The sequence below is a fragment of the Schistocerca americana genome, chromosome 1 (genome assembly GCF_021461395.2).
Source record: "Schistocerca americana isolate TAMUIC-IGC-003095 chromosome 1, iqSchAmer2.1, whole genome shotgun sequence".
In the NCBI taxonomy this organism is placed as follows: domain Eukaryota; kingdom Metazoa; phylum Arthropoda; class Insecta; order Orthoptera; family Acrididae; genus Schistocerca; species Schistocerca americana.
In genome coordinates, this window is record NC_060119.1 from 694,991,896 (window position 1) to 695,010,305 (window position 18,410).

At 41.2% G+C, this 18,410-nt stretch overlaps 1 protein-coding gene across 1 annotated transcript in view; it reads right to left on the bottom strand.

Moving 5' to 3' along the window:
* Positions 1-282: 282 nt before the first annotated feature.
* Positions 283-18,410, bottom strand: part of LOC124609442 (vacuolar fusion protein CCZ1 homolog) — a 47,580-nt gene continuing 29,452 nt past the window's right edge. The window contains exon 10 of the mRNA XM_047140073.1: positions 283-431. Within this exon, the coding sequence (XP_046996029.1) occupies positions 376-431 (56 nt within the window). The 3' untranslated portion in view covers positions 283-375. The remainder of the gene's footprint in view (positions 432-18,410) is intronic.

Here is an 18,410-nt window from a genome sequence, read left to right on the forward strand (position 1 = left end):
GAACTGTAATATTAGCTATGTACTCGCAAGCACATGAACTGCTACACACACTGTCTGTTTTGCCAACTGCTCAATTTTTGCTGCCCTTATTTGTTTTAAAAACATCATAGCTCTTTCAATAAAGTCATTGGTAGGATGAGGGTGAAGATTCCTAGTAGAAGTTTTATCCAAAATATTCATTGTTGGAAATGAACCCAGACCATATCAGTAGTTGAGTACGTTAACCATGGTGATACCATAAATGTGAAATTAGTATAATACTGTGGAAAAATATTACAACAATTCTGTAAAATATTTATTAACATATTTACAAGATAAAATAATATTACATTCCTGAATGTGATAATCATTCACATATTATTTAAAATACTGCTTTCAGTCATGGAAGAATATATTCTTCAGTTGATTACTGCAGAGTCTTTTCACCTCATCTGCAAAGAAAGACAAACAAGCCAATAGTTTAGTTAGAGGCATAAAATGTCTATTCTATAATTTTATTATTCACCGAATTCGAATTAATACTGAAATTTTGAAATGTAAGGAACAATTTTCAGTAAATAGATGGAAATATTTTACTGTATTTTAGTCACAAAATCGTTATTAAGCAAAATGAGAGATACAAGTAAAATATGTAATAAAGCTTATAAAAAAAAGATCATAAATATACCACGAGGGGAAGAATAGGATGGAGCTTCCATAGATAAAAGGGCAAGGAGAAAATATCTCAACCTGGAAGTCTTCAACAGATTTTTAGATGCAAAATGCATTTTTTAAACACATATTTCCCTTTTATATCAACATACTTCGCTCAATACTGGTCCTGCGATTACTCACAACTGAATGTGATTCTACAAAGCCTGCAACATACCCACCAATAGCTGTTACAACTTCTTTGCTGCACCCAAAATGTTTTCCCAGACAAGTTTCTGTGGGTATGGAAATAAGTGGATGACTGCCAAATATGAACAGGGTGAGTGTTCCAATAATTCTTACTTCAGACACCTCAATTTTCTCATTGTCAAACATTTTTGTGGATAGCTGCAATGTCCCAATGAAATATCATTTACAACCCAAAACTTCTCATTTATTTCCTCACGCAGTTGCTCCAGAAGCCTTGGTGTTTTACCCTTTGTTACATTAATAAATAAGAAGGATCCTCTGTGCATCCAATACTGGCCTCAACTTTTCCAGGAGATGAAACTGACTTCAGCTCTCCTGGTGCAGTAGGTTTCACCTACTGCTTTGATTAATGTTTCTGGCAAGAAGTGATACATTTGTCTCCTATTCCCATCGGCAGTTTGGCATATAAAAATCAACAGAATTCTACGAAACAGAGTCCCAAAACAAAACAAAAAAAATTGTTTCCACATTTTCCTTTTGCCAATTTTCAACAAATGCAGCATCCATCTGGACAAAACTTTCTCATAATATATTCTTCTTGTAAAATGTACCATTTCAATTGCAAATCATTGTAGGCTTCCCCCTTCTTAGTCGCCCTTGAGATAGATGAATTCCTCAGATGACCTATGTTATTCATAGGAAACACTTGGTGTGTTTAAAATCCAGTGAAACTGTGACCAAATGTGTAATGTGTACTTGAAAAGAAGTATCAACACATGCTTTGGTGAAATCAAGAAAAGGTGTCAGTCTGGACAAACTGATATGTCAGCTGTAATTAAAACTGCTTTCCAGTATGGAGACCATGAAATAAAATTTCAAAATTTTAACACTTTAGCCAAAAAAATGCATTGTGTGTGTGTGTGTGTGTGTGTGTGTGTGTGTGTGTGTGTATATATTACAACAGAAATTTGTTGTTGTGGTCTTCAGTCCTGAGACTGGTTTGATGCAGCTCTCCATGCTACTCTACCCTGTGCAAGCTTCTTCATCTCCCAGTACCTACTGCAGCCTACATCCTTCTGAATCTGCTTAGTGTATTCATCTCTTGGTCTCCCTCTACGATTTTTACCCTCCACGCTGCCCTCCAATACTAAATTGGTGATCCCTCGATGTCTCAGAACATGTCCTCCAACCGGTCCCTTCTTCTAGTCAAGTTGTGCCACAAGCTCCTCTTCTCCCCAATTCTATTCAATACCTCCTCATTAGCTATGTGATCAACCCATCTAATCTTCAGCATTCTTCTGTAGCACCACATTTCGAAAGCTTCTATTCTCTTCTTGTCTAAGCTATTTATCGTCCACGTTTCACTTCTATACATTGCTACACTCCATACAAATACTTTCAGAAATGACTTCCTGACATTTAAATCTATACTCTATGTTAACAAATTTTTCTTCTTCAGAAATGCTTTCTTTGCCATTGCCAGTCTACATTTTATATCCTCTCTACTTCGACCATCATCAGTTATTTTGCTCCCCAAATAGCAAAACTCCTTTACTACTTTAAGTGTCTCATTTCCTAATCTAATTCCCTCAGCATCACCCGATTTAATTTGACTACATTCCATTATCCTCATTTTGCTTTTGTTGATGTTCATCTTATACCCTCCTTTCAAGACACTGTCCATTCCGTTCAACTGCTCTTCCAAGTCCTTTGTTGTCTCTGACACAATTACAATGTCATCGGCAAACCTCAAAGTTTTTATTTCTTCTCCATGGATTTTAATACCTACTCCGAACTTTTCTTTTGTTTCCTTTATTGCTTGCTCAATATACAGATTGAATAACATTGGGGATAGGCTACAACCCTGTCTCACTCCCTTCCCAACCACTGCTTCCCTTTCATACCCCTCGACTCTTATAACTGCCATCTGGTTTCTGTACAAATTGTAAATAGCCTTTCGCTCTCTGTATTTTACCCCTGCCACCATTAGAATTTGAAAAAGAGTATTCCAATCAACATTGTCAAAAGCTTTCTCTAAGTCTACAAATGCTAGAAACGTAGGTTTGCCTTTTCTTAATCTTTCTTCTAAGATAAGTCATAGGGCCAGTATTGCCTCAGGTGTTCCAACATTTCTACGGAATCCAAACTGATCTTCCCCGAGGTCGGCTTCTATCAGTTTTTCCATTCGTCTGTAAAGAATTCGTGTTAGTATTTTGCGGCTGACTTATTAAACTGATAGTTCGGTAATTTTCACATCTGCCAACACCTGCTTTCTTTGGGATTGGAATTATTATATTCTTCTTGAAATCTGAAGGTATTTCGCCTGTCTCATACATCTTGCTCACCAGATGGTAGAGTTTTGTCATGACTGGCTCTCCGAAAGCCGTCAGTAGTTCTAATGATATGTTGTCTATTCCCGGGCCTTGTTTCGACTCAGGTCTTTCAGTGCTCTGTCAAACTCTTCACGCAGTATCGTATCTCCCATTTCCATAATATTGTCCTCAAGTACATCGCCCTTGTATAGGCCCTCTATATACTCCTTCCACCTTTCTGCTTTCCCTTCTTTGCTTAGAACTGGGTTTCCATCAAAGCTCTTGATATTCATGCAAGTGGTTCTCCTTTCTCCAAAGGTCTCTCTAATTTTCCTATAGGCAGTATCTATCTTACCCCTAGTGAGATAAGCCTCTACATCCTTACATTTGTCCTCTAGCCATCCCTGCTTAGCCATTTTGCACTTCCTGTTGATATCATTTTTGAGACATTTGTATTCCTTTTTGCCTGCTTCATTTACTGCATTTTTATACTTTCTCCTTTCATCAATTAAATTCAATATTTCTTCTGTTACCCAAGGGTTTCTACTAGCCCTCATCTTTTTACCTATTTTATCCTCTGCTGCCTTCACTATTTCATCCCTCAAAGCTACCCATTCTTCTTCTACTGTATTTCTTTCCCCCATTCCTGTCAATTGTTCCCATATGCTCTCCCTGAAACTCTGTACAATCTCTGGTTCTTTCAGTTTATCCAGGTCCCATCTCCTTAAATTCCCACCTTTTTGCAGTTTCTTCAGTTTTAATCTACAGTTCATAACCAATAGATTGTGGTCAGAGTCCACATCTGCCCCTGGAAATGTCTTACAATTTAAAACCTGGTTCCTAAATCTCTGTCTTACCATTATATAATCTATCTGATACCTTTTAGTATCTCCAGGGTTCTTCCATGTATACAACCTTCTTTCATGATTCTTAAACCAAGTATTAGCTATGATTAAGTTATGCTCTGTGCAAAATTCTACCAGGCGGCTTCCTCTTTCATTTCTTACACCCAATCCATATTCACCTACTATGTTTCCTTCTCTCCCTTTTCCCACTATCGAATTCCAGTCACCCATGAGTAGTAAATTTTCGTCTCCCTTCGCTACCTGAATAATTTCTTTTATCTCATCATAAATTTCATCAATTTCTTCGTCATCTGCAGAGCTAGTTGGCATATAAACTTGTACTACTGTAGTAGGCGTGGGCTTCGTATCTATCTTGGCCACAATAATGCATTCACTATGCTGTTTGTAGTAGCTTACCTATACACCTATTTTTTTATTCATTATTAAACCTACTCCTGCATTACCCCTATATGATTTTGTATTTATAACCCTGTATTCACCTGACCAGAAGTCTTGTTCCTCCTGCCACAGAAATTTATATCATCATAATAATTATAAAATAAAGGATATGGGAGTCGAATAAAATAAAATATGGATGCAGACTCTGCATAATGAATGGATTTTTATTAACTGAGTACCTATAATCCAGTTTGTCACATATTAATGACTATCACATGTGTTTGACATCACTTAACAAATTGCAGAGCCATCTCTGCAGAATCATAATGCCTCTATGAATGCTGATTGAGAGTTAACTAAAGAAAGATGAAATACTGAGGAGAAATGGAAATAACATTAGTGACAAACTTCACATAAAAGTTGGGATCCATAAAGTAGAAGTAGTGAATGAATTGCACTAACCTAGAAGCAAAAAAATGCACAACAGTCAAGGCAAGGATGAGGTAAGAGGCAGACTAACACTGGACGAGAGAGCATTCCTCAGCAACAGAAATCTACCAGTATGAAACACAGGCATTAATTTGTGAAACATATTTCCGAAAATGTATAGAACATTGTCAAGACATCTGGTAATAACCTTCACAGTTCTCAAGGATGCCACAGGACAAATAATTTTGTAACAATAAAGATATTACAATATAGTCATCAAATAATTGAAAACTTTTGGTGAATGTGATACCAGCCATTTTGGTGAATGGCTACCCAGCCATTGACCTTCGTCTGTGTGAATGTGCACAGGTTGCCCAAACTCTTACAGGAATCGCCAAAGCATGCGTGAGTAATGAGTGAATGGGCAAATGTCTGTAAGGTACATTACATATGTAGAATTGTGGACAGTTGGGAATGTGAGTCTCACGGGAAGCGTGCAAGGGATAGGTCCCTGCAGTCGCGCTATTCATCTGTGTCCTCAGTGGCTCAGATGGATAGACCGTCTCCCATGTAAGCAGGAGATCCCGGATTCGAGTCCCGGTCGGGGCACACATTTTCAGCTGTCCAATAAAACCTGTCGGCAGCTGAAGGGGTTTCAGTTAGTCATAATTTATCCCTATTCAATACTCTGGGAATTCAGACATTGCCCTCAGAGTATATATTTTCTTTAATGTCGTTTGTTGTTAGCAATATTAGCCTATTCCCAAGAGTTAGCAGCTTTCACTCAGTTAATACTAGGCAGAAATCCAATCTGCATGTGGAATGCAGTATTCTGCTGCATCCATTTTCAATAAGCTACCACAAGAACTCAAAAATCTTAGCAGTAGCCCAAACTCTTTTAAGTCTAAACTGAAGAGTTTCTTCATGGCTCACTCCTTCTATTCTGTCGAGGAGCTCCTGGAAGAGCAAAAAAATTAAGCAAATTCCAGTGTTACATTGTTGATTGTCTTTTGTTAAACTTACGCCTTGTCGCCTGAATATGTTTTTTTATATTTCATTTTATCTGTTTCTACTATCGTGTTATAATTTCATGTATTAACTCGTTCCATGACTATGGAGACTTCTCCTTAATTTGGTCCCACGGAGAAAAAAAAGGGAGGGGGAGGGGGAGGGGGGGGGGGGAGAGAGAGAGAGAGAGAGAGAGAGAGAGAGAGAGAGAGAGAGAGAGAGAGAGAGAGAAGCCTTGAGCAGGTGAGCAACAGTATGGCACACAGGTCATGGAGTAAGATATGTTTAATAGGTCTGCTATGGAATATGGCTAGCCCTAAATAGTCCCACAGCCGACTTACTTCATTGACTCATGGTATGCTATACCTAATAATTTCAGTTATGTTGATCGAGTACCACAGATCCACATTCAACGTGGGATCATACAAACAATCAGCAAAAAGAAGAGGGCATATTTTTCTTTTGCTGCCTATGCTTCATGTCTAACACTTAAAAAATGCTGGAAAGACCTGTTCTCGGTTATCAACTATTGTATATGATTTACTGCTGTTCCAAGTCCAGCAGAAGAGTGCGAGAAAAAGTTATCTGTAAGTAAAGAACATTAAATGGAACACCTTTCAATACATGCTGTCATTACTTGCAACTATGGACACTGAGCGCTCTTACAACATTACTTCAATCGGGCGTTCAAAATAATCAGATAGTATTTCTGTAGTAACCTGCAAATTACTACACCTACGCCATCACTACAGCAGTGCATGTAACACATTGGATTATCATGCCGTTTGTCTGCTCCAGGTCCCCACTAGAGGCTGCCGACTGTGGACAGCACCTCAATCAGCTGCAGCTGAGAGCCAGCAGTCCCTGGTGAGCAAATGCTTTTTATGCTACCGTGCACTGGCTCTGGCTGGCAGTCTTGTTCATCTCATTAAACTGTAGTGTACTACCTATGTTAATGCTGTCACATCGTGACCTAATAAAAAGTTGTTGGTTTCTCATGATCATGTCTTTTATTGTGTTCGATGTTAGAACACAAGTGGTGATGAGTAAAACTTTCATGTGCTCAACTTTAGTGACAGTTTTTTCGTGTGGCTTCTCCATGGAGGCAGAACTTCAGTCTCTTCACCAGCAGCAGAAACTTACTGCGGCCACTTTGGAAAGATTTGTGGCTACACCGACTGTCAGGCTCCACGGTCTCAGGTGCACCCACCATTGTTTCTGCCATACGATGACTCTGCTGACAATTCGGAAGCTTAAGAAGAACGGCTAAGGCAGCACTTTGTTGCATTTAAGTTGATGGGTGTGGACACTTGTAAAGCTTTGTTTTTGTCTTCGATTCCACCTCATAAGTACCAGTCATTGTGTCAATCAGTGCTTTTTCAGGAACTGGCCTCACTTTCCTTTGATGTCATGTGTAATTTGTTGTTTTATTATAATTGCAAGTGCACCCAAGTCATTACTGCTTGCATAGAATTTTACCAGTGCTGCAAGCAGCTCCATCAGTCTTACCAGGCTTTGATGGCAGAGCTACAGGGTTTGAGCCACATGTGTCATTTACTACTAAAACCTCCAAGGAATCCTATGCCGACTCCACAGTTAAGAGATGCAGTCACCCACCTAGCATCCGATAAAGAAGTTCACCAGAAAGGCCTTCAGTGTGAGGATCCATCCTTGGAAGAAGTTTTAAAGATTGCTCGGCCTTTTGAAGTCTCAACACTGAGTGGCACTTCCATCATGCCCTCTTGCTTTGTGCAACATGAGAGAGCTGCATGACCCAGGTAGTGGGTGTTGAGCCACAAGTGTCACAAAAAGGACACACTGCATCAATCTGACATTCTCAGCCTTCCCTTGAACAAATGAACACTGACATTCATTCTAGTTCATCACTTTCTGCAGTTCAGAATAAATTCTTGATTGAAATGCCAGTGCTGAACAAACCATTGTCACTGCAAATGGATGCCAGAGAGCCTGTTCTACTCCTCAACTCTTGAAGGTACACATGACTGGGCTCCCCATTGTTGGCTCCTATCAAATGCAGTCTGGCAAGCTACAATAAACAACCTATTCTTGTTCATGGGAAATTTACTGCTGCCACAGCTTAAAAATCAGTAAATCATCCGATCACCTACTTGAGTGTTAACAATCCTCAGACTGAGAATTTGCTTGGGTTAGATACTTTCATTGCTTTTGAATTTTCTATTACTGAAACTGTACATCTTGTATTGTATCAGGTTCCTTACCTGAGTTTTCAGATTTGTTTTCTGAGGGATTAGGATGTGCAAATTACTTCACAGTACATATCACACTTGTACCTTCGGTTCGGCAGCATTTTGTCCGGGCATGGTCCATACCTGTGTCCTTACATGAGCAAGTTAAGTCTGAATTGGATCAGTTGATGTCACTACCCATCATTCGACCAATTTCAACAATTGAGTTGGCTATGTCATTGGTAATTGTCAAAAAAGTGTTGTGTCAGCTCTGATGGTTGGTTTGGGGAAGGAGACCAGACAGCGTGGTCATCGGTCTCATCGGATTAGGGAAGGATTGGGAAGGAAGTCGGCCGTGCCCTTTCAGAGGAACCATCCCGGCATTTGCCTGGAGTGATTTAGGGAAATCACGGAAAACCTAAATCAGGATGGCCGGACGCGGGATTGAACCGTCGTCCTCCCGAATGCGAGTCCAGTGTCTAACCACTGCGCCACCCCGCTCGGTCGTCAGCTCTGACTTTGTGGAAACTTTAAAGTTACTGTCAATGCACAGTCTGTTACTGAGACACACCCTCTGCTTCACACTGATGAATTACTTCCGAAATTGGCCAGAGACCAATTCTTTTCCAAAACTGAATTAGTCTGAGGCCTACCTGCAAACTCCCTTTGATGATGCATCATAAATTTGGTTGTCATGAACACACTTTTTGGCCTTTATCAATATCAACGTTTAATATTGGGGTGGAGAACACCCTGGCTATTTTCCAATGCGTTTTGGAGCCATTCATGGCGGAGGTTTCTTTGCTGCATCAACTATCTTGGCGATATTGTAGTAAGGGGTGATACGACTGAAGAACACTTACATAAACTCCATTATATCATTATTGTTTTGTAGACCAAAGGCCAGAAGTGTAACCTTACGAAGCTACAATTTTTTCAACACTCTATTGTAAGTCTCAGTCAAGCAGGGTGTTCGGCACCTGGAACGGCATGTTGCCACTATTGTGGCTTTGCCTTGTCTAACCAATTTGCAGGAATTACAGGCGTTCCTTGATAAAATAGCATACTATCACAGTTTTCTGCTGGATGTATCCACTCTGGCTCACCCTCCACATTGGTTGCTTTGTAAAAAAGGTTCCTTTCAAGTGGTTGTTGGTCTGTGAATATGCACTTGAGCAGCTTAAAAACAAATTTCGCGCCTTGCAGTCTTTCAACACAGTAAAATTTAGTCTTGGCCATGGATGCATCCCAGTATGGGGTGGAGGCAGTTCCGGCCCATCGTCATGCAGATGGCTCTGAGCAAACTATCACTGTTGCATCCAAAATGCTCAACGCAGCTCACAGCACTATTTGCAAGTTGAAGAAGCAGCCCTTGCAATTGTTTATGCCATAAGAGAATTTAACATATTCTTATATGGTGCAAAATTCAACTTAGTCACAGGAGACAAACTTTTAGTTTTCTTGTTTCACCCTTCCATTGCTTTAACTGACAATGTCACTCGTCACCTTAAACGCTGGGCCTTATTTTAGTTGATATATGAGTACAATATCCGTTTCTGCCCTCTCATGCAGCACGTAACTGCAGACGCTTTGTCTCAACTGCCCATGGGGCCTAATCTGTTGTTTGATCAAGAAGAATTATTGTGTTTTCAATTTGACACAGAAACAAGATGGTTTCTCCATTACCAGCTCCAAGATCGCATCTGCAGTAGCTGTGGACCCAGTATTTAAACGAACTGTGTGCATGTGACAACACGAGTGGTCCGACCAACTGCCAGGTCAGGAATCCGACTCACTGCAGAACTTCTATGCTTTCTGTGATTGTCTTTCCCTGTTGGATGCTTTCTTACTCTTGTCAACGTGATTGTCAACAGAAGGGCCTGCACCCCTGTTGCGATTCTAGCAATGCTGCGTACGGAGGATCTAAATCTTTTCATCAAGGCCATTGGATTGACTCCTGCACAGAACAATTGGCACATGTTCTGGCCTAGTATTGATCACAGAGTGGAGTGCCTGATTGTGGCCCACAGCAAGTGTTCAAATCAACAGGTGGCACCCTGCACCCTTTTTCCACCCTTGCCCAGTGCCCACACTACCTTGGGAAAAAAACCTTTATCAGACACTTTTTGGTTGTTGGAGCCTTTTCCAAGTTTCTCTACCACAGCAGACAACGATCAAGGCACAATCAGCCATTTTTTTCTATTGACAGCCTACCTTGTACAGCAGTTTCAGACAATGGTCTTCAGTTTTTGGCTCCATCCTTTCAAGATATTTGCTCACGCAATGACATTCGTCACATCAAGAAGCCTCCCTTTCATCCTCAATCCAATAGGCAGAATGTCTTGTGCAGACTGTCAAAACGCAAATGGGCAAATGTGTCACAGAATTTATGGCAAAAGAGGTCCTTACATTATTTCTCAGCTATTACAGAGCAACTGCTATCCGGAACAAGGGGCCGACCAAACACTCGCATGGCTGGCCCCCACGGATGCTGCTCAATCTCCAACTGCCAGACAGATAACCTGCAGTGGCATTAATATTTTCACAGTTTGCACCCAGAATTCCGGTCTGGGCCCTAGGCTTTGGGTAACACCTGCATTGGATTCCAGGCGCCATCCATAGTTAGCACAGGTGCCATGTATTCATAGTGCGTACTGACGGTTGCCTTGTGAGATGCAACTTCAGTCAGCAGCTCCCTTGGGTGGGCATTGATGTTTCTCTGTGGATAGCCACGCCTCTTCCACCAGCTTTGCCATTCGCTGTTCGCCGCAGGGTCCATGCCCCCCCCCCCCCCCCCCAAATGGTCTCCGGCTACCAGTGGCCCAGCCCCACATGGGCGACAAAAAGCTTGGCCTCTCAACAAGCTTGCAGTGCCCTCTCGTGTGTGGGGGAAAACGCAGATGCTGGAGCTTCACCAGCGTGCCTGCAGGCACCATCTACACCAGCACAGGAGGCATCTTCTACACTGATGCTAGAACAACCTTCATTACCTACAGACATTGCGGCTTCCCATCTCACAGCACCTAGAGATGAGTCTGATGTCGACATGGCCCCTGCCTATGTGGTGCAAGAAAGCCACCTGCTCTCCTGGAGGGGAGGAGGGCAGGTGTCCTCACTTGCACCACTTCTGCCCCTACTTGCTGGTTTGCTAGCTGGTTTTGGGGAAGAGGACCAAACAGCGATGTCATCGGGTTAGGGAAGGATGGAGAAGGAAGTCAACAGTGCCCTTTCAAAGGAACTATCATGGCATTTGCCTGAAGTGATATAGGGAAATCACGGAAAACCTAAATCAAGATGGCCGGATGCGGGATTGAACCATCGTCCTCCCAAATGGCGAGTCCCGTGTTGTTGGTTTAGGCGGACAACGAACTGCTCACGCCCAGGATGTATACACCATTAATGCATTGTGCAGGAGCCAACGTATGTTCACTCTTCTCCCCCAAGGAAGGAAGAGTATAGTAACCTGCACATTTCTACACCTCTGCTGCTTCTACCATGGCATGTGTCACACATTTGAGTATTGCACTGTTCGGCTGCTCCATGACTCCAGCAGAGGCCGCCAACTGTGGAGGGGACCTGTCACCTTTGGCTGATAACCAGTGGCCCCTGGAGAACATATGCTCTTTATATTGTCATACACTGGCTCCAGCCGACAGTCTTGTACATTTGACTAAATGTATTTTACTATCTACGTTAATGTTGTCATGCTGTGACCTAACAAATAGTAGTTGGTTTCACACAGCTGTCTCTCTTACTGTATTCAGAGTTAGAACAATTTTACTTTTTCAAAAGAGGCTGAAAAAAGTTAATACGAAAAGAAATCACCCCAAGTTCTGCCCATGGAGCTGCCTGAGGACAATGAGGCATCCAGGTATAACAGGGCTTATCAAGATCAAAGGCCACAGTTGTCAGGTGCTGTTCTGATAAGAAAGCCACTTCTTTAGTCATCTTAAGCAGAGTCAGGTAGCCATCTTAAGCAGAGCTAGATAATTAATGCTAGACATTACAATGATAGTGGTTAAGAAGATGATGAGATTCTAACATGCAAGTAAGACAGGAGCTGACGCTTCACTCTAAGCTCTGAGATCTACCATCCACAAATAGTGGGCACTAAGCTACTAGAGTAAGTATTGTCTTAAAGAAGTTTCAGGAGGTGGATGATTAAAATAGTGTCCTTCCTAAAATAAAGAAACTGACTATCTGCTAAACCCTATCAAACATGTTGAACAGGGTTTACTATGTATTCCCTGCTAGGTACCACTAAATGTTGTAATGAATTTCTTTCTTTAGCTGGTGTAATGTGGTCTATTTCAGATGATGTATGATGCAGCTCCACATGAAGAAACAGCTGTTGTAAGCTTCAATGCTGGGTAACCAAAGTTCCATCAACTATCTCAGACTTCCAATGCTAACTGCAGCATCTATAGATCAGATGCAATTTCTCCATAAAATGCTGCTGACTGAGTGGATAAAAAAGAAGATAGGAGTTGGATGCTGGAGTGAAAACTGTCAACTACTTCCCCCATTTACAAGGGAAGGCCACACTATTGGGATCACAGATTTACTTCATACTTTGTACATCTTTAGTATGCAATTAAAATAATATAATGCACAAGGAGCACAGTGCAGTATTCTAGCAATTCCGAGAAAATGGCGAGGGAGGTTTTAAGCATCTATTATGTGACTTATGTATCTGTGGGTAGGTGTTGGACATTAGAGTTCATTATGGTCAAGTGATTAGCGTTCAGGCTTCATAAGACAAATGTGTGTGAGGCGGTGATCCAACTCCCGCTCAAACTTGATTTTTAATCTATAGTTTTTCATCACTGGTCATTATGATTTGCATTCAAACTACTGGAAGAAAGAGAAATTTTTCAAATTGTTAACGAGGTGTGTTTTCCCTTAGAAACTCTAAACATTTCCTGTAAATGTGGAAAGCAGCAATCAATCGATGTAGTAAATGCTGTTTCAAATTATGTTTTCCATGTCTGTATGACAAATACCACCCTGCAATGTGTGATGTCGAGAGCACATCCGACATGTAATGGTACACTACTGTTGTGGTCTGGCACACTGTCATTTACATCAATCGCATAATTATTTATCAAGATCTGACTTGAATTTTCCAAGCCTGTCCCTCATCCTTGAAAATTTAATTAAAAATAGTAAACAGCCAAATAACGTATGAAATTCACGAGAACTTAATGAAAATGCATGTCGTCTCTTTTTTTTCATCATACACAAGTACAAAAAAAAAAGTTTTACATCATCCCGGTTCCCAGAACTCTTGAAGACAGATGTTCATTGTGGATATTGTATCACAGACACAGTCCCTTTGACTGTTCAGAGATATCACTAAACCTGCCCAAAGCTGTAAACAACCATGCATGAGCAGTGCCTATTAGACAGAGGGGGTCTGATAGCTGATCAGTTCCAGTCATTCCACCAGGAAGGAGGTACACAGCTCGTGTTGTCTGTAGTTCAACCACACTCCCTCGTGTTTGTAGTTCAACCATGCCTAGATGGTCAATACTGAGGGTTCGATCGCGTCCGCATTGTTACTTTGTGCCAGGAAGGGCTCTCAACAAGGGAAGTGTCCAGGTGTCTTGGAGTGAACCAAAGGGATGTTGTTCGGACATGGAGGAGATACAGAGAGACAGGAACTGTCGATGACATGCCTCACTCAGGCCTCCCAAGGGCTACTACTGCAGTGGAAAACTGGTACTTATGGATTATGGCTCAGAGGAAACCTGACAGCAATGTCACCATGTTGAATAATGCCTTTTGTGCAGCCACAGGACATCATGTTATGACTCAAACTGTGCACAATAGGCTGCATGATGCGCAACTTCACTCCCGAAGTCCATGACAAGGTCCATCTTTGAAAACACGAGACCATGCAGCGCGGTACAGAAGAGCCCAACAACATGCCAAACGGACTGCTCAGGATTGGCATCACGTTCTCTTCACTGATGAGTGACGCATATGCCTTCAACCAGACAATAGTCGGAGATGTGTTTGGAGGCAACCCAGTGAGGCTGAATGCCTTAGACACACTGTCCAGCGAGTGCAAGAAGGTGGAGGTTCCCTGCTGTTTTGGGGTGGCATTATGTGGGGCCGACGTATGCCGCTGGTGATCATGGAAGGTGCATGTACAATACGTGAATGCCTTCCTCTGACCAATAGTGCAACCATATCGGCAGCATATTGGCGAGGCATTCATCTTCATGGATGACAATTCATGCCCCCATTGTGCACATCTTGTGAATGATTTCCTTCAGGATAACAACATCACTCGACTAGAGTGGCCAGCATGTTCTCCACACATGAACCCTATCGAACATACCTGGGATGGATTGAAGAAAGCTGTTTATGGACGACTTGACCAACCAACCACTCTGAGGGATCTATGCCGAATCGCCGTCAAGGAGTGGGATAATCTGGACCAACAGTGTCTTGATGAACTTGTGGATAGTATGCCATGATGAATGAAGGCATCCATCAATGCAAGAGGACAAGCTACTGGGTATTAGGGCTACCGGTGTGTACAGCAATCTGGACCACCATCTCTAAAGGTCTTGCTGTATGGTGGTACAACATGCAATGTGTGGTTTTCATGAGCAATAAAAAGGGCGGAAATGATGTTTATGTTTATCTCTATTCCAATTTTCTGTACAGGTTTCAGAACTCTCAGAACCGAGGTGATACAAAACTTTTTTCAATGTGTATATTACCTCTCAAATGTCATATGAATTAAATAATGTGACCAGTGTTGAAAAAATGACAGATTAAAAAATGAATGCTAACAAGATTCGAACTATCGCCTTGTCCTCGACCTTCCTGCTACACGCAAACGCTGATCATGTGATCACACTGACTTCTTACGGCTGGCGTCTTCGCAAAGGTGCATCAGTAAAACTTCTATTGCAATTTTCTCGGATTTGCCAGAGTAGTGCACCTAACTACTTCCACATTATGTTGTTTTAATGGCCTACTAAAAGTGTACAACGTTTGAAGTAAATCCATGATCCCAACGCCGTGGCCTCCCCTCGTTAGCAGTATCAGTGACAGTCTGTTGTAGCTGTATAAGGAGGCACAAAAAAGTATGTCTTGTTTCCTCTCCGATGTACATGAACTGTTATATACGGCCAACCAATGGGTAATGTCATATCTAACCATAATAATACAGAAATTTGTATTTCGTTATTCAACCAATATAGCTTGGGGACGTTATTCTGACTAGGGGGAAATCATGGATGGGGTTCCCCAAGGCTCAATCTTAGATCCACTATTGTTCCTCAAATATGTAAACCATTTTCCATCTAATATATAACAAGCAGAATTAGTTCTTTTTGCAGGTGACACTAGTACTGTAATCAATCCAAGCATACATACAGAAACCAAAGGAATGGTAAACAATGTTCTTAAAGAATGAAACTTTCACTCTGCAGGGGAGTGTGCCACATCAAGACTTGAACTGAGGAGCTATGCCTTTTGTGGGCACGTGCTCTACCAACTGAGCTACCCAAGCATGACTCATGACCCATCCTCACAACTTTACTTCTGTCACAACCTCGTCTCCTACCTTCCAAACTTCACCTGGGCAAGAGTACTCCCCTGAAGTTAAGAAGGTAGCAAATGAGGTACTAGTGGAAGTAAAGCTGTGAAGAAAGGTTGAGAGTCATGCTTGGGTAGCTCAGTAGGTAAAACACTTGCACACAAAAGGCAAGGGTCCAGAGTTTGAGTCTCAGTCTGGCACACTGTATTGATCTGCCAGAAAGTTTCACTATTCTTAAAAGTATCATGGACTGGTTTTCTGCAAATGGTCTTTTCCTCAATTTTAAAAAGGCACAACATATTCAGTTGTGCATGTCTAGCGAAACTACACCAATGATGAGTGTAACACGTGGTAACGAAATAATAAATAGGGTGGAAATTTCAAAATTCTTGTGTGTCCATAATGGTGAGCACTTAAACTGGAAAAAAACACATTTCTGAACTCCTAAAACAACTTAATTGAGCCACACTTGCAGTTACAATCATTGCAAATCTTGGGGAAAGCATAACATCAGTAAGTTGACGCAGTTTGCAAATTTTCATTCAATATTGTCATGCGAAATAATATTATAGAGTAACTCATCTTTACAAAAGAAAGTCTTCATTGCCCAAAAACATGCTGCAAGACTATGTGGCGCGAAGACTATGTGCTGCTCACCCATCATCATCTTGTGGACATCTGTTTAACGAGTTATGCATTCTGACAACTGCTTCACAGGATATTTGTTCCCTCATGAAGTTTGTCGTAAATAATCCATTGCAGTTCAAAAGGAACAATGAAGTGCACAATTGCAATACCAGAAGGGAAAACAACATTCATTACTCCACACGAAGGTTATATTTAACACATAAAGAGATGCACAATGCTGCAACTAAAAGTCCTGATCACTTACCCAGTGATACAAAATGTCTGACAAAAGAAAAAATTAAATTTGAAATCAAACTGGAAAAGTTTCTCCTTGACAACTATTCCTATGATTGAGGAAAAAGCTTTTTGAAACCTGAAATTGATAGCAATGAGGATTTTTGGGGAAAATATAGCTGTTGTTTAAAAGGTCTGCCAAATGGGAAATGGAGATGGTGTACTTGTCACAGTAGACAAGAAACTCAAATCCAGCAAGACAGAAATTGAAGCTGCATGCGAGATTGTTTGGGCAAGGGTCAGTATCAGGGGTGGGCACAAAATGGTAATTGGATCCTTCTATCGCCCACCAGACTCATCTCCTGATATAACTGAAAGCTTTAGAGAAAACCTCAGTTCAGTTGTAAGTAAGTTCCCCAATCATACTGTAATCATCGGTGGAGACTTCAATTATCCAACAATTAATTGGGAAAATTACAGGTTTGTTAGTGGTGGGCACGATAAGATATTCTGTGAGGCATTACTTGCTTTCTCTGAAAACTACTTAGAACAGATAGTTCTGAATCCCACTCATGTTGGAAATATATTGGATCTAATGGCGACAAATAGGTTTGACTTCTATGAAGATGTCTACATCGAAACTGGTACAGTGACCATGACACAGTTGTGGCAACAATGATTACCACAGTAGAAAGGACAACTAAAACAAGCAAAAGATATAATGTTCAGTAAAATAGACAAAAAATTAGTAGTGTCATATCAGTAAGGAACTTTAAACTTTCAGCACACGGCAGGAACATGCAGAGGAAGTTTAAAAGAATAGATGACCATGAACTGCATAGACATTTACCCAGGAGAACAGTTCATAATGGGAAGGAACCTCCATGGTATACAATTACTGTAAATAAACTTTGAAACAGAAATCACTGCACAATAGCTGTAAAAGTGTAGAGCTATAGAGACAGAGATGCTGAATGAAATGCATTTGGCTGTCATGAGAGCAATGTGTGGTGCCTTCAATGACTACCGTAGCAGAATATTGTCAAGTGATCTTGCACAGAACCCAAAGAAATTCTGGTCATACATAAAGACTGTTAGCATAACTGAAGTTAGTGTCCAGTTCCTAGTGAATGAAACAGGAACTGAAATGGAGGGTAGCAAAGCAAAAGCTCAAATGCTTAACTCCGTTTTCAAATGTTCCTTTCCACAGAAAAACCCAGGAGAATTACCCTAGTTTAATCCTTGTACCACTGAAAAGATGAATCAAATAAGTATTAGTCAGTGGTGTTGAGAAACAGCTGAAATCGTTAAAATTGAAAAAAGCTCCAGGTCCCAACAGAACCCCTGTCAAATTCTAATTCTATATTGATTTTGCAGCTGAGTTAGCCCGTCTTCTAACTACAATCTATCATAGATCCCTTGAACAAAATACTGTCCTTGAAGCTGGCCGGAGTGGCCAAGCGGTTCTAGGTGCTTCAGTCTGGAACCACGTGACTGCTACGGTCGCAGGTTCGAATCCTGCCTCGGGAATGGATGTGTATGATGTCCTTAGGTTAGTTATGTTTAAGTAGTTCTAAGTTCTAGGGGCTTTATGACCTCAGATGTTAAGTCCCATAGTGCTCAGAGCCATTTGAACCATCCTTGAAAACAGGCACAGTTCCCACCCATCTACAAGAAGAGTACTAGAAGTGATCCACAAATCTACCATCCAATATCCTTGACATCAATTAGTTGCAGAATCTTAGAACCTATTCTGAGCTCAAACATAATGAGGTATCTTGAAAAACAACCCCCTCAATGCCAACCGGCATGGATTTCGAAAATGCCGATTTAGTGAAACCCAATTCGCAATTAATGAAAGCTTTGGATAGGCAACCAGGTAGATGCAGTGTTTCTTGATTTCTGAAAAGCATTGTACACAGTACTGCACCTATACTTACTGTCAAAAGTA